Source organism: Brassica napus, chromosome C2, assembly GCF_020379485.1.
Source record: "Brassica napus cultivar Da-Ae chromosome C2, Da-Ae, whole genome shotgun sequence".
Lineage (NCBI taxonomy): Eukaryota > Viridiplantae > Streptophyta > Magnoliopsida > Brassicales > Brassicaceae > Brassica > Brassica napus.
In genome coordinates this window covers 39,489,478-39,514,028 of record NC_063445.1, presented here as the reverse complement: position 1 = coordinate 39,514,028, position 24,551 = coordinate 39,489,478, and the positions used below count along the sequence as shown (strand labels likewise).

The window sequence follows — 24,551 nt, the reverse complement described above, 5'->3', positions numbered from 1 at the left end:
TGTTTTGTTTTGATAAAAGATTTAAATCTATTTTGGTCTTTTTATTTTTAAAGTCTATATTTGTGACAAAAAACTTTTTAGATCTATCATAAGAAATTTTTTCACATCATTAGCTTTGCTGTATACATCAAGAAACACATTAAAACCATAATATTACTGAGATACACACCAAAACGATTATTACAATTAACTATATCAGATATCTATGTTGTTTTGAGTCTATATACATTCATCATCTAAATATCTAACTATCGTATTTAATTGTAATTCTACCAGATGTTATACCTTTAGCTCTGTTCTTTTACTCAATTTTATAGTCTACTAGGGGTTGGTCCGCCCTACGGACGGAAAAGTTTACACTAAAACTATTTTATATTAAATATATTTTAATTTATAAATTTTTTGAAAATGTACTTTATATTGCAATAATAAATATAATATGTTTTATTCTAAGTTCAAATTGTAAATTGTATTAAATTTTGTTGGTTTGATTTAAAAAAAAACAACTAACATTGTTTTTTGTTAGAGAACACAAAATTTTTAAATTAACAAAAATTGAAAAATGTAATGATTTATATTTTTCCTATTTGATTTCTATTTTTCCTATTTGATTTCTATTTCAATTTAATATAAGGGGTTGAAGAAAATATAAAGTAAAAATAACTAATATTTTTTTATTTCTAAGAGTATCAGATTTTAATTTTATTTCAATAACTAATTTTCTCATGATAATAAATTAATACACCCACTTCCAAGCTAAATCAACTGTAATATGATAAAATTATAAAAGTTATATTTTAAAGTAATATATTATTAGTTTCAATAATTTCATAAATAATAATTAGTATATATTATGTAACACCAATTGATGTTTTATAATATATGTTTGTTTCAGTTTATATTCAGTTTTCAATTTATAGTGAAATTTTCTTTAATTTTGAGTGTTTTACTAATTATGTTTCGTAAATAATTGTATTGTTTCTTGTAGAAATTAATCGCATCATGTTGATTGGGATTAAAAATACCTCACTCTGAGCCTAGTGGGCATTCATGTTACCCTCACATACCATGCTCTGGTGGTTTACAATAAGCTCTTGAAATGTGTAATACATTGTGTAGAATGATATTTAGGTGGATGATCAAAGTTTGAGGGAAGCCGGTTTAAACATAAGATGTAAGTATTGTATGCGTATAAATTTACATATTCGTTTTTTTCCTTAAGAATGCAGGGGAAATTGCTTTTTTCCTAATTCTGGAATTTGTGTTGTGTTGGCAGCTTCTGTGTTAAATTGCTGTCCAGAGAGAAGCATACCACACTGCAAAATTTGTAAGATCATAATTTAGCCAAGTTATAATAAGCCCGCTTGGTGATTCAATATGTTAATATAATATACACATATTTTTAATGCATGACATATTGGATATTGAAGTCGGAGCCTAACATGGATTCAAGTCGGAGCCTAACAAAGCAAATAGTTGCTAGATTGAACACATTTGAAGGACCGGAAAGTTTATGAGCTTGAAATAAAATTATACTAAAGTTAACTGAAATGTGAAAACACGTTTAAGCTGCGTGGGGACGAAATGAAAAAAAGAAAACCAGCTGCTGTTGCATTATTTTAAAAGCTGGGGTTGGGGAAAAAAGTGAATCCTCTCGGATTTTATGCCATGCGGGACTTTCTTGGTTGCGTTGAAGCCAGGTGAGAGCAAGATCTTGGTGGGTGATTTACAACCTACACTTGGGCCACCAGTTGAGTCAGCTGCATTGTCAGTAACCAACGCGGGGTTTGTAAGTCACTGACGCCACTCCAGGCATATCATCACCAGATTCACCGTTGCCTCCCTTTTATGACAGAACCATTGTGGTTATCTTTATGGTCAACTAATAAGGCTCGAGTTTTGTAAATATGTCATTTTAAACAAATTTCGGAAAGCTGCAAAGGTATTAATCGAGAGAGCTCAATGGTATACCAGAGGTGCATAGGTGATAACACATTCCCAATATATCTTTGCAAAAACACGACTGAACGGAGCAGCTCCTGGGTTAGTGTCGGCATTAGACTCCAACCTAATGCATTGTACGGTGGTATTTCGAACTGATAAAATGTTTAAAAGTCTGGGATAGCTTCTCAACTACAAAATGGATGATGTCAAATATACATACCTCTGAAAAAGCTCTTGCCAGCTGCTGTATGGAATTCTTGAGTTGGAAAACTTGAGAGGAAGGGATACAATTAATGGGTCTCCTTCTGTAAGGAATTCTGCAAAGTCAGTGGAAGCTTTTCCTAGAAAACCAATTTCGAAGAACCCTAAAACAAATTTTCGAGAAAGAAAACCTTGTTGTAGCCTTCCCCATTGATTTTGCAGATTTGGAAGCCATTTTCTGAGGTGCTTATACAGTTTCAATATTTTGGCTAGGGGAAGAGAATGTGAATATGGGTACAAATAAGTGAAAAGCAGAGGGATTCTCAACAGTTTCTTGGTCTCGATTGTTGCGGTAAATAAAGGGTTTTATGAGTTGGCCCCCAACGTTACAGATGAGAATCAGAGAAGTTAGAAACACATAGAAACATAGAAGGTGAAGACTATGAGACATGCTAGGTTTCGACAAAGTTGGAGTGATGTGGCATCATACTGCTCTCTAATTGGTTGATTTAATCTGCTGAGGTGGATACTGCTCCCGGGTTAGTGTCGGCATTAGACTCCAACCTAATGCATTGTACGGTGGTATTTCGAACTGATAAAATGTTTAAAAGTCTGGGATAGCTTCTCAACTACAAAATGGATGATGTCAAATATACATACCTCTGAAAAAGCTCTTGCCAGCTGCTGTATGTTTGTCAAAGTAGACATGTGTCGCTAGATGTGGTGTTAAGGAATAAAAGACACGCATATGACGTGGGTGATCAGTTAAAGAAAGTTGAAGAGATGGTTTGCTATGCAGTTTAAGTAAATAAAAACCTTATTTAATAAGAAACCCAAGAAAAGATGAGACTTAAGACAAAGTACCTGCTATTTGCTGAGCTTGGGACTTCGTAAGCTTTTCCTCAAAACCTGAGAAGCCATGCTAGTAACTGTACACCATTGAATCATGAGCATCCTCTTTAATATAATCATGGGAACAACAAACAGTAACAACTGAGACATTAATATAAACTTGGAAAAGAAAAACTATTCTCACATACCATCCAAGAAGTTGACAACATCTGATAATGAGATTCCGTGACAAACTCATAATCATCATGTTCTTCTACCCAAGTACAATATATGAACCTATTATTGTTTATAACAACAGAACCAAATTTGTTAGTCTATTGGTGTCTGGTTGTGTTACTGGTCAAAGACTCAAAATATAATAATAATCATTGCCAATTACCTTTTGTCAGCATTATTGTTTATAACAACAGAACCAAATTTGTTAGTCTATTGGTGTCTGGTTGTGTTACTGGTCAAAGACTCAAAATATAATAATAATCATTGCCAATTACCTTTTGTCAGCACCAGTTCTCTCCAATATCTCCACGGATCTTGTTTTTGAGATGAGGATTGTGGAGACGAAGCATGGGACGTTTCAGTCTACTGAGGTCGAAACCTTCATTGGAATCAGTTCCAACTCCTTTGGGCACCTAGAGAGGTTTGGACTTTATTCTTCCATGTTCGTGGTTTTATGGATTTTGATTTGTACCCAGGATTTAATAAACAATAATGCGTTATTGATGCCGGAACTGGCGAGTGTGCATTCCCTTCCGAACCATCCATCCACGTGATTCACCAATGGAATCAGTTGAACCTCCTAGACCAACAGTCTAAGCCATGTTAACATTTAAGCTCAATTCCTGCGAAAAAACACAAACGATCAATACAATTTCTCAGTGGACGTTTGAGCTAGTTTTAACTCTCTAAACCAGGAACATTACGTCTTCGTTATATCCCTCTAAATAATCATTGCTCGGTAGGCTTCTGAAGCTATCCACTTTGGAAAGTATTGACCTTATTTTCATCTTGAAAAATCTGCAATAACTTGAAATCAAGAATCTCATAACAGGATTGAAAGCAATACAATAACAGCAGGTACACATAACTTATATAGAAACTATTTTACCTTAAATCATTGCCTCCTTGGATCTTCTCAATCGTAACCTGCACACAACAATGAAGAACTATTTCTTCTTACTAATGCTTTAAAAGAAAAAGAGAAGAGAGATTACATTCAAGACAGCACCAGAGTTGGAAAACTTGAGAGGAAGGGATACAATTAATGGGTCTCCTTCTGTAAGGAATTCTGCAAAGTCAATGGAAGCTTTTCCTAGAAAAGCCAATTTCGAAGAACCCTAAAACAAATTTTCGAGAAAGAAAACCTTGTTGTAGCCTTCCCCATTGATTTTGCAGATTTGGAAGCCATTTTCTGAGGTGCTTATACAGTTTCAATATTTTGGCTAGGGGAAGAGAATGAGAATATGGGTATAAATAAGTGAAAAGCAGAGGGATTCTCAACAGTTTCTTCGTCTCGATTGTTTCAGTAAATAAAAGGGTTTTATGAGTTGGCCCCCGACGTTACACATGAGAATCAGAGAAGTTAGAAACACATAGAAACATAGAAGGTGAAGACTATGAGACATGCTAGGTTTCGACAAAGCTGGAGTGATGTGGCATCATACTGCTCTCTAATTGGTTGATTTAATCTGCTGAGGTGGATACGCTAGCTGATACTCTTATCTCCCTTTTACTTATTATTATATTATATGATACAGTTTGTAATAAAGCCTTCAGATAGGTAAAGGTTGTTTCTAATCTTCATCAAAATAGAGTTTGTCTTATTATGTCTCGATATATATTGGAATCATGGAATATACTAGGTGATTTTACCCTTTTGTTAGACTTAATCCATCTGGTGATTTACCCTTTTGTTCGACTTAATCCATCTATCCAATTAGTTGAACATTCAAAGTACTTTTCTTATTCGCGATTCAATTGATGAAGTTTGATGTCATTTTTTATTTTATTGCTTTGAACATTGACTTTTCGAAAACCAAGAACGAAGTGGAAGAAAGCTACTGAATCTAAGTTGTCTTACGAATGCGTTATGAAGCATCATGTCAATGATGTATGTATTGAAAGTTTTTCTTAACAACATGTTTAGTGTAATTTATGTTTCATGTAATATATTACATTAATTTGATATCAATAAAGTTACGATGTTATAAAGAAAAAATAAAGATATGTTTACTTCTCATCAACTATTTTTTTTCGAAATTGTTCCCGGAAAAAAAACTGTTATAGTTAAGGGCCTAATTTTGTTTATGAACAAATATTAATGTGCTTATTTAATGGGCCTATTCCATAAACGAAAATATTATTTATTTGCCAAAGTAATGGATCTTAAAAAGCTATCAATTGATTTTAGATGGGCCAAATGTGTTTAATATATTTTCACAAAACTTTTACGTATATAAATCCCATAATTTTTTTTGATATATTTAATAAAATATAAAGCACAATTATTTTGGTTAAAAGTATTTTTTAATGTTATTCATCCTAATGTTTAATATGAAATTTCTAAAGCACAATTAAGCATGTATAGTTTTCAGTAATACACTTTGATACTACAATGTTAAAAATGTAATGAAACTAAAAATTAATAAATTATTTTAATCTAATTTATTTTGGTTAAAATTATTAGAAATTTATATCAATTAAACCAAATAATTTTTATAATCTAAATTAAAAATATAAAATTCAACAAAATCAACTCCTTAATTTAAGAAAAATAATATAACAGTTAATCATTAAGTCAAACAACTAAATGACTACATAGAAAACATTATACATTAAAATTTAACACCAGGAACAACATGTGTTATAGCACAAATCAATTATATAATTATAAATATAATATAACACAAAATAAAAACAAAAAATTCGGAAATCATATAATATAATCTGAATAAATTTAATGAAAATTTTGCAAAACAATATCCACGCACAACGCGAATCCGTATCATTATTTAAAGGAAAGTAAGTTTTTTAATGTTTGTGCACTAAGCTAAAACATCATATATTATGAAACGAATGGAGTATATATTGATTTGGTAACCATTTGTTGGAAAATGGTTATAGTTTAGCAACAAAAGGTCCTAACACGTAAGGTCTTTTAGGATTATATTCTTAGCGTTAGATTGTAGATTTAGATTTTTATTGAAATAAATTTACATATCAATGTTAAATAATTTATATTTTATATATTTTGGTATTTGATACAATAGTTAATTGAGACTTGTTGGTTATCAAGTACACATTTAGGTTTTGGGGTTTCAGGTTTAGGGTACGTAGACGTATAATGGAGTCTACTCAGCTTTAGGGTATAGTAGACATCTTTTGTAGTTTACTAGGATTTGAGAGTATAAAAATAATTTTAAATAAATTTAGTTATTTTATGAAAAATGTGAAATTATATATTGAAATTATTAAAAAAATAAAGAAGGAAAATTAAATTTATATATTAATTTTTCTAAAACAATGAAAAACAAAAAAAATTAAATGATAATCTTCAATTTGAGATTACAAAAATCAAAATAATTTGGATTAATTTTAGTTTTTGTATGATAATTTTCAAATCAATATTCAAAAGAATGTAAGATCGTTTATTAAAATCATCAAAACAGTAAAGAATAAACAACAATAATGCAATTATCATAGTAGACTTCCAAAATAGTCTACTATGTGACTTACAGTAAAGTAACTCCAAAATTTTAATCTTAGTAGGCTTCAAAGAAGTCTATAGTATCGTAAAGTTTAATATAGTTACAATTTTTGTCTCCAATATAAATAAAATTTACATAATTTCTCTCTAAAATAGTTGCACAAGTTTCTAAAACTCTCTCCCTTCTCTATAAAACTCTCTCACTTCTCTCTAAATTGTTTGAATATGAAGAAAAACTTTTGTTTAATTTATTAATTTTTTCTTTCTTTTTTTTTTAGCAACTGGATAATTCATTATCAGAAAAAAAAAGAAGGAAAAAGGCCTCAGGACCATGAGATTACAGAATTTTGGAGACAGGCTTTTGCCAAAGAGTCCGCAAGCCCATTGTTGTTTCTAGGAGTAAAAGAAAAAGTGCAGAAATCAAATAGAGAAGATAGCGATTCGATATCCGAAACAATCCCATAGAGATTCCTCGGTTTGGTAATCGAATTAAGAGCTCTGACGAGCGATTCTGAATCTGTTTTGATCCAGATTTTGGAGATTCCGAGATGTTGAGCATGAAGGAGTGCTTCCCTGATTGCTAAACCTTTGGCCATAAGGGCTGAAGAGACCAATCTATGGAATTGCGATCCACTGGTGACGGGGAGGGTGCTTGACGGGTTGAAGATTCAGGCGAGCCCCGCTAGATGTGTCTCCACTCTCCAAGCCGCATCGGTGTTGCAAATGATAGATAGTACCCGGCGGCACTGATTTGACCGGTGTCCTTGGCTTGTGGTCTCTCTGTGTGGGAGTAGTTGAAGCCTGAGCCAGCGACCATTCATGTGCTCCCGCCAAGGCTCTGGTGACCGCTGCTAGGGGAGGAGATCTTCGCGATTCGAAGATCTTATGGTTTCGCGCCGTCCAGATGTTCCAGCAGATCCAAGAGAAGAGGTTCCCCGTGATTCCACAAGGAGGTAGTGTTATCCAATTAGCTGAACCCTCGACTGCAGCAGAGAAGGTTGTGTTGTTGTCTGGGAGGAATTCAGATGTGATTGGTGCTTGTTCCCAAATCTGTTTTGCGAAGTTGCAGTGGAGAAAGAGGTGTTCTGTTGTCTCAACTTGGCCGCAATGAATACAATTTGAGTTTCGTCTCATCCCTCTTTTGCTTAGATTATCACCTGTGGGGAGTGCTCCTTTGATTGCTTTCCATAAGAAGAGTTGTAACTTCGAAGATGTCTGAACAGATCAGATGTAGCGTTTCCAATTGAAGGCGCTTTGTGTCGACAGTTCCACGGGAGTGATCATCTGGTCTGCAATGGCTGAGGCATACCCTGATTTGGCGGTGCAGATCCCGTTTGTAGTTGGATACCAGATGTAAGAATCTTTTACCCCTGTTTTACTACTCCTGAGGCATAGTATATCATCGACAAAGTCTGGGAGCACTTTCATAATTTCCTCCTTGTTCCATTGACAGGATCCGTGTGTGATGAGGTCAGAGACATATAGGTCTCTTGAGTCTTCTTTCAAAGGGCCGCAGGGGATCATAGCTTGTGTGGTAGAGATCCAAGGATCAAACCAAACTTTTGTTTCAGTGCCATCTCCCACAACCTTCCCCAGGTGCTTAAAATCTCGTCTTTATTATCTTGTTTTTGTTGGTATTATCATTCATGCTTTTCATCTCCCCCTCTAGAAATGTAAATTTTAGATCTATAGATTTTAAATGTGTATTTTTATGTTTATATTCAAATAAAATTAAAGATTCAAACTCTATGGATTTACTTTGCTACTATTTTATCTTATAAATTATAATTTTGAAGTTTTTAACTATTCAAAACTATTTTTACATTTTTAAATGTACATAATTTTTCAGATCTGAAAGTTATATGGTAGACAGAATTCTAATGAAGTGTGCTTAAAAGTTAAAGCTAGTGGACTTCATTTATTAAACCACAAATTGTAAGGAGACTTCATTGGAATTATACAAAAATAAGACTTAATTTTTTTTTCATATGTTTTTCTCATAATTTTATATTATTTTCATGTATTTTCTTCCATGTTCTTATCTACTCCTCCCAAAATTGTAAGATTTACATTTATAGATTTTAAATATGTGTTGTTGTACTTATATTTAAATAAAGTTACATATTCAAACTCTATGTCTTTACTTTACTAATATTTATCTTATAAATTATATTTTCTAAAGTCTTTTAGATTTAAAGTTATTTTCATGTTTTTAATGTATATATTTTTCAGATCTAAAAATTTTCCAATATAGTCTACTTAAAAGTTAAGGCTAGTACATTTGAGGTGAAGTCTATTAACCTTAACTTATAAGAAGATTTCATTAGAATTCTACACAAATATTATTTAATCTTTTTCTTATATTTTCTCATAATTTTATCTTATTTTACAGATATTCTTTTCCAAAGTTTTCAAATAAATTTCCTAGAAATGTAAGATTTACATCTATTCATTTTAAATTTGTATTCTTGTGTTTATATTGAACTAGATTTTTGGATTCAAACTCTGTCTTTTGCTTTACTACTATTTAGGTTAAAAAATTATTTTGAAATATTTTGGAGAACAAACTATTTTCAAATTTTCTAAATGTACATTTTTATATCTGAATTTTTTTCAATTGTGTAGATTTCCAATAAAGTCTACTTAAAAATTAAGGCTAATAGACTTCAAATAAAATCTACTAAACCATAAACTTAAGTAGATTTTATAAGAAGTCCACTAAAATATGATTTAATATTTTTATCTAATGTTTTGTCATAATTTAATCTTATATTACGGGTACTCTTTTCCAAGACTTCACTTGAGGAATAAATATTATAATAATCAAACAAACTCTTGATTTTTTTTTAATATTCATTTGTAAATAATTATTTTTATGCATAATCTATAAACATTGTATTCATTTTTAGTCATTTTCACTTTTATTAGATTATTAATTTTTGTTAGCTATCAAATTTTTCTAGAAGATACTCTAATCAACCGAGTAGTTAAAACCACCATAAGCTAAAACAATAACTAACTCACATGTGAGAATAAGAAAATCTATGCAAACTTCCTGACAAAACTAATCACAAAACTTTCCAGTATGTCTCAAGTCTATTCTTCAAACACTAAAATTACAGAAGCAGGCTTCTATGTAAGTCTACATTTATTGGTTATTAGCCTAATCAAACAAGAAAATTGCTAATTCTATAATTATAACTTATTAAAATTTGAAACCAATTCAAGACCATTACGATTCATTTTAAGTCATGAAAAATTTGATGAATAAATACACGAATCACTTTTAGTAGAATTTTTTTACGTAGATATCAACTTCAGTCTACATCTATAGACTTTTGAAAATGTCTACACTAATTAGCTAACAACATAGTCAAACCAAAAATTTGATAGTTTTATAATTATAATAAAATTATCCTTTCAAAATCATTCAAGACCATTAAGATTAACTAATACACACTGTAAAACAATAGCATCATGAAAAAAATTGATGAATAATACAAAAATCCACTTTTATATAATTTTTTACGTAGACTATTGAGTTTTCAAATTCGTAGACTTGCAATGTAGTTTATGTATGTTGACTATCATACACGTCTACCATTTGGGTTAGTTCTTGTATTTGCAAAATTCACGGGTTATTTTTTTTTTTATTTTTTTTAAATTGTGATTTTATACAAGTAGACTTCCTTTTCAGTCTACACTTTAAAAATCTTAGTTTTGCAGCTGAGCCGAAGTCACCTTTTATTTGACTTTCAAAAATAGACTTCATTTCAGTATACATTTTAAGCTTTTTTTTTAAAGACGTTAGTTTTTCAATTAACCAAGTTTGACCTTCTACGAATAAATTTAAATTGATGTCTACGAATGTGCAGACTTCCTATGAAGTCTGCTCTCAAATCCGACAGGTTAGTTTTGTGTTTGACCAAAATAAAATAATATACTCTCAAATCCGACAGGTTAGTTTTGTGTTTGACCTTCATATGCAGTCTATATTTTTTCTAAGAATAGTAGACTGCATATGAAGTTTACACTTTAACTATTTTTTGGTTAATATTTTAACATTTTAGTCAAACACAAAACTAATCTTTTAAATTTTATAAGAATAGTAGACTGCATATAAAGTCAACATTTTAGTCAAATGAAAAACTGTCATTTTGTAGACCTCCCAAGCAATCTACATAATATAAACTTCCATGAAGTCTACTATGAAAAGTAAAAAGTTTGATAAAATGCAAAACTAACTTCTTTTATGTAGACTTCTTCGTAAGTTTACCAATTATTTTTGTTTTCAAAAGTAAAGACGTAGAATTTTTAGGGAAGTTTGCGTTGTAAATAATATAACTTTGGTCAATTGCCAAAATATGTGCATTGACAAGTAGACCGCATAGTAAGTCTACACATATGTAGATATACAAAACAGTCTACTATCGCGACACATATTTGAAAGTGATGAAAATCAAGTAAATAGTTACATGTTTCCTGTGTAAAGCTCGTTTTCAACCTTTTTCGTCGTCCAAAATCCAAATATAAGCAAAAAAGCACATTTGACAATTCTTTACTAAAGAAACTCGAAAATAGAAACTTGTGTTTATATAAATGAAAATTATGAGAGTTTTTGATGAAAATGGAGAGAAAATGAGAGGAAATGAAGATTTGTTGGTGTATTGTTCATTAAGTTTAGTTTTATAATTTATGAATATGGAATTAACTTATTTCATTATATACATCATTTGGTTAACTACTTTTAATATATACATATATACTATAATATTTAATAATATTAAATTAAATAAATATTAACTATGATAAAATGAAATAACAATTATGAATTTATTTAATTATATTTTGAAAATAGTATTTAAAATATTTCTATAATATCTCATTACATAAAAATGTGAACTAATATTTATATTTAAAATAAAGTATATCAAAAATAATATGAGAAAATTAATACAAAAACTATTATTTTGCAGTAAAATATTTTAAATTTTTATCTTGCGCTCAAAAAAGAAAAAATAAATTAATATTTTCGTAATTTTTGTTAATAATATTAATCTATCTAGTTATTTAAAAAATAAGAAATAATTTTCAATAAAGCTTTTTTAAAATATAATATAAAAATTTAAGATACAATAATATTATTTAGTACATGTATAATCTAATGTGTGATAATGTATTTTATTAAAAATGTTATAATATATGTAAGTAATGGCAAATATATCTTTAATGATATGTCTAGGTGTGGTGTCAATTTGAGTGACATTTTTCGTAAATTACATTTAGAGATAATTTTATTTTAGGGAAAATTTTACTTTTACACTTTGTTTGATACCACTATTCTACTTTACCACCAATCTAGGGATATTTTCATGAATACCACTTTAATTAATGAACAAAAGACAATAGTACCCTTACCTTATCTTCGCCTCAATCATCGATTCTTCCTCTCTCTTTTCGAGATCCATCTTCTCTCGGAGTTACCGTCGAGATCCGCCGTCTCTCTCTCTCACGCAGAAGGTGACGAAAGCGGATTACCGAGAATCGCGATTCAAAGCCTTCAAATTATTGATTCCTGTTCAAGATTCACAACTCCTATGTCTCTAATTCTTGTATCCTTTGTTTGTTTCGAGTAATTTTTTTTATTTTGTTCTTTCTCTTATCAAAAAATCAAACAAGCTTGCTTTAGACTTCTCATTTGAACATGTTGATCTAAGAGAAACAGTTTCGATAGTGAACAATATTGAGTTTTGACAACTTAAAACCCTTTATAAATCTGGGTTTCAAGTAATTTTAGGGTTTTCTTCTATATGTTATCCAAAAATAGAATACGGTTAATTTGGGCTTGTCATCTGTATGGTTCCGGCTAAGAGAGAGATTTTCCGATAGTGAACACTGCATATTAAGGAATTATAACCCTTATAAATCTGGGTTTTAGGATATTGTTGATAATACAACTCAACGATTTACAAGGTTTTATAAAAGAAGTTTTTTTAACAAGAGTTCATCGTATATCTCTATAGAACAACATATAAATGTGTGAACTCAAGAAGTCTTGTGTTGTGTTATCCTATATTATTTGTAAGATTGTTGTCGAAATACACAAACACTATGCTTGGATAAGGTATCTTTAAGCCATGATTAGAAGTTCATATCATCATTTTATTAAGTCCATATCATTGTTGCCTTAGACTTCTCATTTGAACATGTCGATTTAAGAGAAACAGTTTCGATAGTGAACATTGAGTTTTTGAAAACTCAAAATCCTTTCTAAATCTGGGTTTCAAGTAATTTTAGGATTTTATTCCTTCTGTTTATCCAAAACTAGAATACGGTTGATTTGGACTTGTCATCTGAATAGTTCCGGCTAAGAGAGAGATTTTCCGATAGTACACTGCATATTAAGGAATTATAACCCCTTATAAATCTGAATTTTAGGATATTGTTGATAATACAACTCAACGATTTACAAGGTTTTATAAAAGAAGTTCTTAAACAAGAGTTCATCGTATATGTCTATAGAACAACATATAAACATGTGAACTCGAGAAGTCTTGTGTTGTGTTATTTGTAAGACTGTTACCAAAATACATGAACATTATGCTTGGATAAGGTATCTTTAGACCATGATTAAAAGTTAACATCATCTTTTTATTTCGTCTTGCAGTTAGATAGCAATGAATTTTGCACATCTTCATGATTGCCTCCGAGGATTTATGAATCTGGAACAGAACCACTCGACAATCCAAAAGTGATTATCCAATCGGTGTCTTGGTCAATAATGTGAAGCGTTTTATAAAAGATTATAAATGTAGTTTTATAGGGGTTTATAAATTAGAGATTTGTAGAGACTTATAATACATTGTTTATTCTTTGTTACATTTTGTGGTTAATACAGTGTTTGGATTCTCTTAGGAATACAAACATTTGGTAACCTCAACACATCCTGATCTTGATGACATGGATTTTGACAGTGTTGTACAATTAGTTCAACAAGGATATAAAAGGAAGAAAAGCTAATGGGAACAAGGATTTGTGGATTTACTTTTTGTCTGTATTTTAATCATTTGATATGGACTCCTTACTTACCTTCATAATATAGACACTGAAAACATCTAAACGATATGTTTCTTTACTTGAATTTTGGATACAATGTGTTATTTCCCTTCTTGTTCTCTCTTCCGTATAAGTTTTCCAATTCTGCCGGTTTGAGGTCAATCAGCATCCAGTAGCAGAAATTATGCCCGTTTTACTGAAGAGTGGTCAGTCTGCCTCGCAAGAGGAAGCTGTCGAGAAGATGCATGACTGTCGATCAATGAAACAGCATTGCCATCGATCGAAAGTGATGCCAGAGCGTGGGCAAAGCATATTTCAAGACCGATTGAAGCCCAGAAGCCACACAAAGTTACCAAAATACTCATGGACAACCATAAACCCTATTTATGTATTTCTAAGCCATTGTTTACGGCAACAAGCTTTCTACTATCCTATTCTATTGTTTTCTCTTAGGGTTGGAGAGAAGATCAATTCTCCTTCAGAGATTGATTGGAACTCCATTGATTTTATCATTAATTTCTTATCTATTATATTATTCAGACTATGATTTGTGTTATTGCTTGGATGTCTGAGTAATTCATCTTGTTAGGTTTAGGGATTTCATGAGCTGAAAGTCAAACTGATAATCAATTAGGATTGCTAGATTATCTATACACCATGGTGATTTGTAATACTAGGATCTGGAATAGTTAGAATAGCACGACAGTGTGACTAATTGTTTGAACCTAGAATCATAGGATAGTTGAGAGGCACGAAAGTGCAATCAATTAACGGAACCCGAACTCTGCTGGATTAGATACCTAGGCGCATACGAGAGTTGGTCTAGGATTCTAGTTGAACTTAATCGATTAGGTCGTTAATGCTTGTATGAGAAAGCATCGATCGACGCTCAGGACATAGCATCGATCTACGCTCAGGCCATAGCATCGATCGATGCTCGCTCCAAGTCAATAAGCAACAGCTGAGACTGGACTTAGACATCTGATTAGCAATTGCATGCAAAAGCTGGATTGCTTACTTATTAAAATCGAGTTCTAGAATTGAATCTATAAACCAATCTATAAACCATTAGCATCCTTGAATTGTAGTTTTGAATCTCTTGATTGATAAATCCCTAGGTCTAGCTATTTCTCCTAATTGTTTACAACCTCAATCAACCAAACGAACAACTGCTTTGTTCACCTTGCTTTCATTCATTTACTGCTTTATAAACTGTTTGCCTAGCTTAATCTTGATTTCTGTAGTCTATTGTGTGCCCTAGCTCTCTGTGGATTTGATCCCTAAGTACAACAATTGAACCTCTTATTTGAGAGAGTAAAATCACTCCTTAGGGTAATTTGAGTGATATCAAATTTGGCGCCGTTGCCGGGGAGCAAGGATTCGCCAATAGACTTGATAAATCGGTTTAGTCTAAGTTTTATTTACTGTCATAGTTACTTACATAAAAAAAATTTCTTGTCTTTCAGGTACATGCCTATCAGTACCAGAAGCAGCAAGGAGGAATTACTTTTCTTCTCAGACCCAACACATTTGGAACGCTCGATTCGCAAAGAGAAACGCACATCATCGATCGACACTACCTCTACTACGTCTATGGACACCACCTCTACTACGTCAATCGACACTTGTGACAGAGCAACGATCGACAGTTCAACTCGAACATCGATCGATACCAATCCGCGAGCAAACATGGTCGCGACACTTGTGCTATAGAGGGATGAGAATGAAGACCTGCATGACCCTGGAGGTCATCTGTGTAATGCAGCAGGTCAGAAGATAGATGGACAAGGGACTGCAATCCTTGAGCCATCTGCAGCCACCGAGGATGCTAAAGTTCCTCTTCAGAGAACACTAGCAGATTTGATCAGGCCTAGTCAGTTCTATACCAACAGGTCTACAATTCGACCTCTAGAAATCCAGGGATTTCAAATACACCCTACACACTTCTCTCATGTGGTCAGCACCCTTATCATGGTCTTCCTGATGAAAATCCCTCGGCTCATATTGAGACACTCGAAGACTTTGTGTCTGGCATCCAGGAGGATGAAGCAACCAAAGACTACATCATCTGCAAGCTGTTCAAATATTCTCTCTGGGAATGCTAAAAAGTGGTTGAGATGTCTACCACCAGGATCTCTCACTACATGGAATGATGTCAGGACTGCGTTTATGACTGAAGAGATGAGAGATAAAATTTGGAAATTTTCTCAGGGACCTACAGAAGCTTTCAAAAGCTTTTGGGAGAGGTTTAGGAGATACCAAAGGGACTGTCCACATCATGGTTTAACGGAGATTCAGCTGTTGAAGAAGTTCTGCAAGGGTCTTGATGTGCGATATAATATGATGCTGGAAGCTGCAAGCGAAGGAAACTTCGAGACAAGGACCCCAGAGGAAGCTAAGAGGCTGATTGAGAACTTGATGTCTAGCAACAGTTCCAAAAATCTGGATATGCCCAGGATAAAATCAGCTGCAATGGATAGTGACCAGATCGTTGAGGCTGAGATTGGTTCTGTACATGAAGTTTCATTGCTGGAACAAGATTTAGAAAATGAAGAGAATCAAGACCATATTCAGATGATGGAAAAGATCCTAAAATTCAGCAGAAGATGAGTGCATACTTAAATCTGAGGTTGGATGTTCTCTACAAAGAGCTGAATGGAAAATTTGAAACCTTAGATGCCCATGTCATGATGCTAGATGCCCATGTTTCTCAGACTGCAGAAGCTGTGAAGAAGCAAGAAGCTCTGGTCAAAGGGAAAGCCGTGGAAAGTGAGAAGCACCAGGTTAATGCCATCTCAGATGATGACCTTGGGGAAGTGCTCGAGCAGGAGAAGCTGGAAGAAGATGATTTCCTAGTCGAAAGCTCCATGTCCATAGGCAGCTCGTACTGGTGTCGACCGACACAAACAACTGCGCATCGATCGACATCAACAGCTGAGCACCGATCGACATCAACAGCCGAGCACCGATCGACACCGCTTTTGGGATCAGACAAAACTATTCGAATTTAGAGCCACTCAGATTTTGCTGCTCGACACCCGCATCCTCCCACCCTAGCTCGAGTTAAATCAGATAACGTCAACTGGCAACAACACGAAAAAATCGATCAACAACAACATGGAAGCGTCGATCGACAACAGCAAAAGAGCAGCGATCGACAACCGTCAATGCCATACCGAGTACGTTTCCCAGATCTTGATGCACACCACTTGAAGGCAACTCGAAATCCATCTCAGACATCAGTTTACTTGAAGACAACAGAGAAGATAAGTCAGCAATCTGCAGAAGCACCAGAGCAAGAGCAATCAGCCCTAGCTGAAACCTCTTTCGTAAAAAGTGTTGATCAACGACATCTACTAGGTATCGGTCGACACCAAACAGACGGATATGAACCTGCCATGGAAAAGCAGGCAACGAAAGAAGAAATTCCAGCTGAGAAGGGAGTGAAATCTAGGAAACCCTATATTCCCAAACACCTCAAGAGAGAAGTTAACAAAGTGGAACTTGAAGGATTTCACAAGAGGGTGAAGAGGGTTCCTAAGGATATGTCTTTCGAGGATGCATATCATAAGTATAGACTTGGTAATTTCTTCAGAGAGAGTAGAGAGACTGATAAGGACATTGAGCTTCTATTCAATAAGGTCAGCCGTAAACCCAAGAGGACACTGAAGAAGGAACAAGATCCTGGAAAGTTCTTGATTCCATGCTCTATATATAGCCACCATTTACCAAACGCCCTATGCGATACTGGATCTGCAGTCAGCATCGTGGCCATTGACACTGCTGAGATATTAAGACTAAAGATGAAACCTTCTAAAGATAGTTTCACTTTTGTGGATAGCTCCCGAGTAAACTCAGCAAGCATGATCAAGAATGTTAAGGTGGAGATAGGGGAATGCATTATCCCTGTGGAATTTCATGCTATGGATATCAAATCAGGCAAGACATCTCCACTCCTTTTTGGAAGAGCCTTCATGGTTACAGTAGGGGCAGTTTGTGATCTTAAGAGAAATAAGATGTGTCTGACTAATATTGATGAAACTGTCTTCTATGATCCCATGGAAAAGAAGAAAAGTGAGGAGCTTATTTCATGCATAGAGATGTTTGAAGATCCATGACCTACAACTGATTCTAATCGCGAGCCCACAATACCAGAATCAGCGTCGGTCGACATTAGAATTGCAGCATCAGACGACTCTCAGTCTTCAGAATCGATCGACACGAAGCCTTCAGCATCGGTCGACACCCTACGAATTTCAGAACAGCCTGAGACTGAAAAGTCTAAGTCTGGGGGAAGGACCAGGAATAGAAAGAAGAAAAAGAAAAGGAATGTAGATGCCGATTTCCTGTCACTAGTCCCTTTGCAATGTCAAGAGGCAAGTCTTGCGTACAGAGTGCGCTGTAGAGGAGGTTCTGAATCCTTTACCAAAGTCAGAGTGCTATGTGATCCAGAGCTGAGAAACAAAGGGGAAGCTTCTGCAAGAGCTTTTATCAACTGCATCAACAAGATGAGAAAGAGAGACACTGAGACTTATTCTGGAGGAAGTTCACATCCTCATCCAGACTAAATCAGATATACAAAAGTCAAGCTAATGACTAAAAATAAGCGTTGAGTGGGAGGCAACCCACTATTAGGTAATGCCATTTAGTTTAGTCTAGATCATTACTGATTTTCATTTTACATTTATTGAAGGTAAAACAAAAAAAAAAGATCTGAGGAAGACGAGTTTGCACGAGGATCGACGATGGCTGCACATCATCGATCGACAGAGCATCACTAGCATCGATCGATCGCCACTTAACTGTGTCGATCAACATAGCTTCTAGAGTATTGATCGCCACTTAACTGTGTTGGTCGACACTCACATCAAAGTCAAGTATATCGTTTTTCCTTGTTAAATATTGTCCTTATGATTTGTTTCCCCACCGATCTTAGACTGTATAACACTGGAGATAGTGTTGTTTAAGTTTAGGGGAGGTTCAACTAATTGTTTGAGTTAGATAAAAAAAAAAGACAGATCCGTGTAGACGATTGCTCAGTACATCGGCCGATGAGACCAGCTCGACATCGATCGACAGCACTTCAGATCCAACGATCAATTGTCACTTCATTGTGTCGATCGACACTGACATCAGCGAGTAGGTCATCGTTCTTACTTGTTAAATTATGTACTTATGATTATTTCTCACCACAACTCCGACTAGATATACACTGGGGGCAGTGTAATTTAAGTCTGGGGGATGTTTACTGATATTAGTGTGTTCATGAGTCTTATCAAAATGTTTTCAAAAGAGTTTTATTGAGTCAAGAAGGGGATAATGAACTCATTAGATTTTTGCTTGTTATCTAACCACTCTTTAGCACCATTCTAGACTTACTGATTGCAGATAGTATTAAAGATACTAACGTGGATAAACCTGTCAGCTATTCTTACTTGCTGAGATTGTTTGAAGGAACCAAAGCTGACCTCCAACACTAAACTTGACACAACTGCTTGTCTTGGGGCTTGATATACATGGGATCGGATTCTTTAAACAAGTTTGGAAGGTAAAGCCTTGTGTAGATTTATCACATTTTTCTCTGTATTTTGACCCTAGAATTATAGGTAGACAGATTTATTTTCAATATATATATATATATATATATATATATAATAGGTGTTAGTTAGGTGGAATCCGAACAGGACTTGGTGGCTACAACCATTAAGGCTTGCTTCATAAGGCTTCCAACAAAAAGAATTCGAACGGGACTTGGTGGCGGCAATCATCGAGGTTCGATTCACATGAATTCTTGGATATAGGTCAAAAAGAAGTGAACATGACTTGGTGGCAACCACCATTAAGGTTTGATTCATGGAAGACTGTCCAATCTTGGTCAATAATCCTGCAATGTAAGCAGATTTTGACAAAAGAGAGAAATTAGTAGAAAGAAAAGATATGAACTAACTTTTACCTGCAGATCCAGATATTTTTTTGAAAATCCTTGCATCCTGTGATCGATACTCACAAGGTAAAGCATGCACTTTTATTTTTGTTAGGAAATGAGGTTGGTAGAGGGGAATGTCAGACAAGATTTGCTAAGTTGTTGGCTAGGGGAATTTGGTTGCTAAGCTAGGATATGGTATAATGTGTTTTTGTGATTAAGACTTCTTAGATATGGATTGCAATATTGCAGATGTAATGATTCTAAATTTTAAATCAAGTGAATCCCTGCTGTTTTCAAACCTCTTTCAGAGAGACTATCCGTCTGTTTCGCTTGAGGACAAGCAAAAGGGTAAGTCTGGGGGAGTTGATATACCATGGATTTTATCCACTTTAAACCATGGCATATAAGTGTTTTAAGATATAATTATTATGTTTTAGAGTCTTTTTAGAGTATTTACAGGTTCAGGTACGTTCTGGAGAAATATGGTGATTTTGGAGTATTTTGAGTGAAGAGCTGCACAGACGCGTCAGATGTTTACCTATGGATGGAGACCTTCCCACCGTTAGATTGAGCCCATCCTTTGACACAAGATATAGCGTGGAGTTAGCTTTCCAATGCCGCCGGTATGAGGTCAATCAGCATCCTGTAGCAGAGGTTATGCCCGTTTTACTGAAGAGTAGTCAGTCTGCCTCGCGAGAGGAAGCTGTCGAGGAGATGCATGACTGTCGATCGATGAAACAACATTTCCATTGATCGATAGTGATGCCAGAACGTGGGCTAAGCATATTTCAAGTCCGATTAAAGCCCAGAAGCTACACAAAGTTACCAAAATACTCATGGATGACCAGAAACCCTATTTATTTATTTCTAAGCCATTGTTGACGGGAACAAGCTTTCTACTATCCTATTCTATTGTTTTGTCTTAGGTTTGGAGAGAAGATCAATTCTCCTTCCGAGATTGATTGCAACTCCATTGGTATCATTAATTTCTTATCTATTATATTATTCAGACTATGATTTGTGTTATTGCTTGCATGTCTGAGTAATTCATTTTGTTAAGTTTAGGGATTTCATGAGCTTAATGTCAAACTAATAATCAATTAGGATTGCTAGATTATCTATACACTAGGGTGATTTGTAATACTAGGATCTGGAATAGTTAGAATAGTACGATAGTGTGACTAATTGTTTGAACCTAGAATCATAGGATAGTTGAGAGGCACGAAAGTGCAATCAATTAACGGAACCCGAAATCTGCTGGATTAGATACTTAGGCGCATACGAGAGTTAGTCTAGCATTCTAGTTGAACTTAATCGATTAGGTCGTTAATGCTTGTCTGAGGAAGCATCGATCGGCGCTCAGGCCATAGTATCGATCGACGCTCGCTCCAACTCAATAAGTGACAGCTGAGACTGGACTTAGACATCTGATTAGCAATTGCATGCCAAAGCTGGATTTCTTACGTATTAAAATCGAGTTCTAGAATTGAATCTATAAACCATTAGCATCCTTGAATTGTAGTTTTGAATCTCTTGATTAATAAATCCCTAGGTCTAGCAATTTCTCCTAATTGTTTACAACCTCAATCAACCAATCGAATAACTACTTTGTTCAACTTGCTTTCATTCATTTACTGCTTTATAAACTGTTTCCCTAGCTTAATCTTGATTTCTGTAGTCTATTGTGTGCCCTAGTTCTTTGTGGATTCGATCCCGAAGTACTACAATTGAACCTCTTATTTGAGAGAGTAAAATCACTCCTTAGGGTAATTTGAGTGATATCAAAGATCAAGACTATGAGTTGAAAGGACTATATAAGGCTTTCATCTGAACATTAGAGATAATTCCTTGTTCTCAACAAAAAGTTGTCATTTCAAACATAATTTGAGAACATCAAGGTTTCTCCACATCGCACTCTTCTCTTTTGTAAAAAAAAAAAAACGATTGCAGTCAAACTCATTTAGATGTCCAACTAACCTCTTCAACTCTGCAAGTCTTAGGAGAGATATACGATTGTTTTAGTATAAGAGATGTCTGAAGAAGATGAGAGAGAAGATGGTGTTAAGAAGCCAACTCTGCAACTTTTATAAAGCATTATAAATATGTAATTCTTCGATCCCACAAACCACGTTCTTGTTCAGAGTCCCTCTTGCTTCTTCAAACAGCTCACCAACCTCGTCGATCTTCAATATCTGAACACAACCCAGTCACATATTATTCCTACGCATAAGCACTCACTTACAAAAACAAGATTCACTGTAATTTAACTCAGAAAATTGCACTTCAAAGTTCAAACACGTCAATTATATTTGGGGTTTTACATAGATTCAATTGAACTAATTTATTCAATTGAACTCAGAATTCAAATCCACTGACACAAACTATCTCTATGTTTGTCGATCGTGTTCACCGGAGCTTGTCGGTGTTCACTGGAGCGTCATTGGTCTCGTTGGATTTGGTCGAAGCAATTGGATATGGTCACTGGAGCGTCGTTGGTTCAATCATCATAATCTGATTATAAGAAATATAGGGATCAAGGAAGGAATAAAAAATATTCAACACAAAAAAAATCTCAAAACAAGAAGGATCAACAAAGACATATCAAAAACGATAATACATAAGCACTACGTTCTTCACTGATAAATATTTATAAGGTTTTACAAATTTGAGATTTGAAAACTTCGTGAGAAAAACTTCGTCTTCCTTCCTAGAAACATATCGATTTTCAGAAACAAAAACTACAATTACATAATGAGACGAAAATCACCATCTATTATCCTCTGACCTTTGTTAGTGTTCCTTAGCGTCGTGAGAGAGATCGTCTCGTTCGTCTGAGCTTGTAGATTCTGTCAGATCTCGCTGGAAACTCGTCAACGTCGTCAGATCTCGCCGGAAACTTGTCAGCGTCGTCAGATCTTGCCGGAATTGGTCAACGTGAAGAATCTGAGATTTGGGGAACTTGAGCTTTGAAAAAATCGTGGGAAAGAGAAAGATGTTTTAGGTTTAATTAGCTAGGGGTACAATAGTATTTTGCCTATTAAAATTATAGTGATAAAGTTGGTCAAGACATCAATGAAATAGGGTACAAAAAATGTGGTAAAAGTAGCAAGTTCCCTTTTTTTTTATATAATATTAATGTTGTTAAAAGATATATATATTGTAAATATATTTTTTTAACTCTGGAAATTGCATTAGTACGATGAAGAGACCAAAGACAAAACAGAAGTACAACGAAAAAAAACAAAAGCTGTTAAGCCAAAAAAGTGGGAACAACCCAAACTCGAAAAACATAGAGCACCCTCCAAACAAAGCGCTACTGACAACATAGGACACAGTCTTACCTCCCTTGTTTATCAGCTTCTAACAACTCCCCCAGCCAAACTGGAGCTCCACTAGCCACGTAGATTGATATCGTCTCTCCTCAGTTACACTCTTTGCCACTTTTGCAGCACATCTATTTATTCTGGCTGACACACTCCTCCCAAACTCCAATCATTAATCTTCACTAGAGATTTTCTCAGCTCTGATTCTTGATATCTATACGCTGGCCACGCTTTTGGTCTCAGTACCGCTCGCACTAACTCCAGCGCCTCCGTTTCAAAGATAATCTTATGGACATGGTGACTAACCATGGATTCTACAGCCCACATAATCCCCAAGAATTTTGCATCCATAATTGAGATCGACACATTGCACTTGACAACCCCCTCACATGGGATTTCCCATCCAACAGCACTCCCAACGTTTTAATGCAGAGCTTCATCTTCTGAAAGAGCTAGCTTCTGGGCATCGAACCATTCTTTTGAATCTTCTATCATTTTCAAAACAGTATCTTCAGCTGCAAACTCTTTTGCTTCAGTGAGAAACATATTTCTGTTCTTCCATAACATCCACAATTTCCATGGAACCGGCATATCTCGTCAGGGATCTTTAACTCTTTTGGAGGACTCAGGAGATAATTATTTTTTTTTCAGAATGGACATGTTTTCAAAACCTCTGCGAGGGAAAGGGAAGTTTGATTGCACCCACACCCTCCTAGCTGCCGGGCACGTGAACATGACATGATTAATGGACTTACATTCATCTCTGTTGAGTTATGAGGAGATTGGAGCTTGATAAAGATGAGGAAATGAAGAGTAGAAGAGAATTGAAGGATGGAGAGTTTGGGTCGACCAGACCATACAGGCCGTCCAGGCCGTACCGGCCGTACAGTCTGGATCGACCAAACATCTACCAAAAGTGAAAATGTTTCACCCTGGTAACTACTTAAGGCATGAGAATTTTCCTTGGGCATCAGCTATGGTTCTGACCATTGGAGAGGATAAGGAAGGCGCGTCTAGACAGGCTGTCAAGGGCTGGAAAGGCAAAGCATCTTAGTCCAAGATTCTTAGATGCTTAAGAATTTGAGGACTCTTATTGGCCATTTTGAATTGGGTGCTCCATTCCTCTTTGACTTCACATGCTTATACTTTCTCTTCTTTGATTCTTATCCTTGTAAACTCTCTATTTAAGTTGTAACCTCTCTCTTAATGAAACATACACGAGTTTTGTGAATCTCTCTTTAGTTTATCATGATTCTCTCATACACTTATACATAAATCTCTCTTAATCTCACTTAATCTCTATTAATCTCTCAATACATATTCTCTTTCTTTAAAATCATATGGTATCAGAGCCCGGTTGGCTTTGGTATTGAGATCTAGTGTTCTTCAGCTTCGTTCAAGTTTGTGTTCTTTGTGTTCTAAGTGAAGTTCAAGCAAGACAAGATGGAAGGGAAAAAGATTGTCTCGGTTCCGATTGCCCTCAAAGGTGGGGGAAACTACCTGCTGTGGTCTAGGCTTGTGAAGACAGCTATTGGGAGGCTAGGGT

General features: G+C 34.6%; 1 protein-coding gene and 1 long non-coding RNA gene across 2 annotated transcripts; one reads left to right on the top strand and one right to left on the bottom strand.

Annotated features, from left to right (window-relative positions):
* Positions 1-2,202: 2,202 nt before the first annotated feature.
* On the bottom strand, positions 2,203-5,325 carry LOC125582119. Its single transcript, XR_007319979.1, has 4 exons — positions 3,918-5,325; positions 3,489-3,836; positions 2,806-3,273; positions 2,203-2,709 (listed from the first exon to the last, which is right to left on the bottom strand). It is a non-coding gene; the product is annotated as an uncharacterized LOC125582119 (long non-coding RNA).
* Positions 5,326-16,362: 11,037 nt separating this feature from the next.
* On the top strand, positions 16,363-17,874 carry LOC106448458. Its single transcript, XM_013890342.2, has 2 exons — positions 16,363-16,633; positions 16,778-17,874. Exons 1-2 carry the CDS (start codon positions 16,363-16,365, stop codon positions 17,872-17,874), a joined length of 1,368 nt encoding a protein of 455 aa, XP_013745796.2.
* Positions 17,875-24,551: the final 6,677 nt, after the last annotated feature.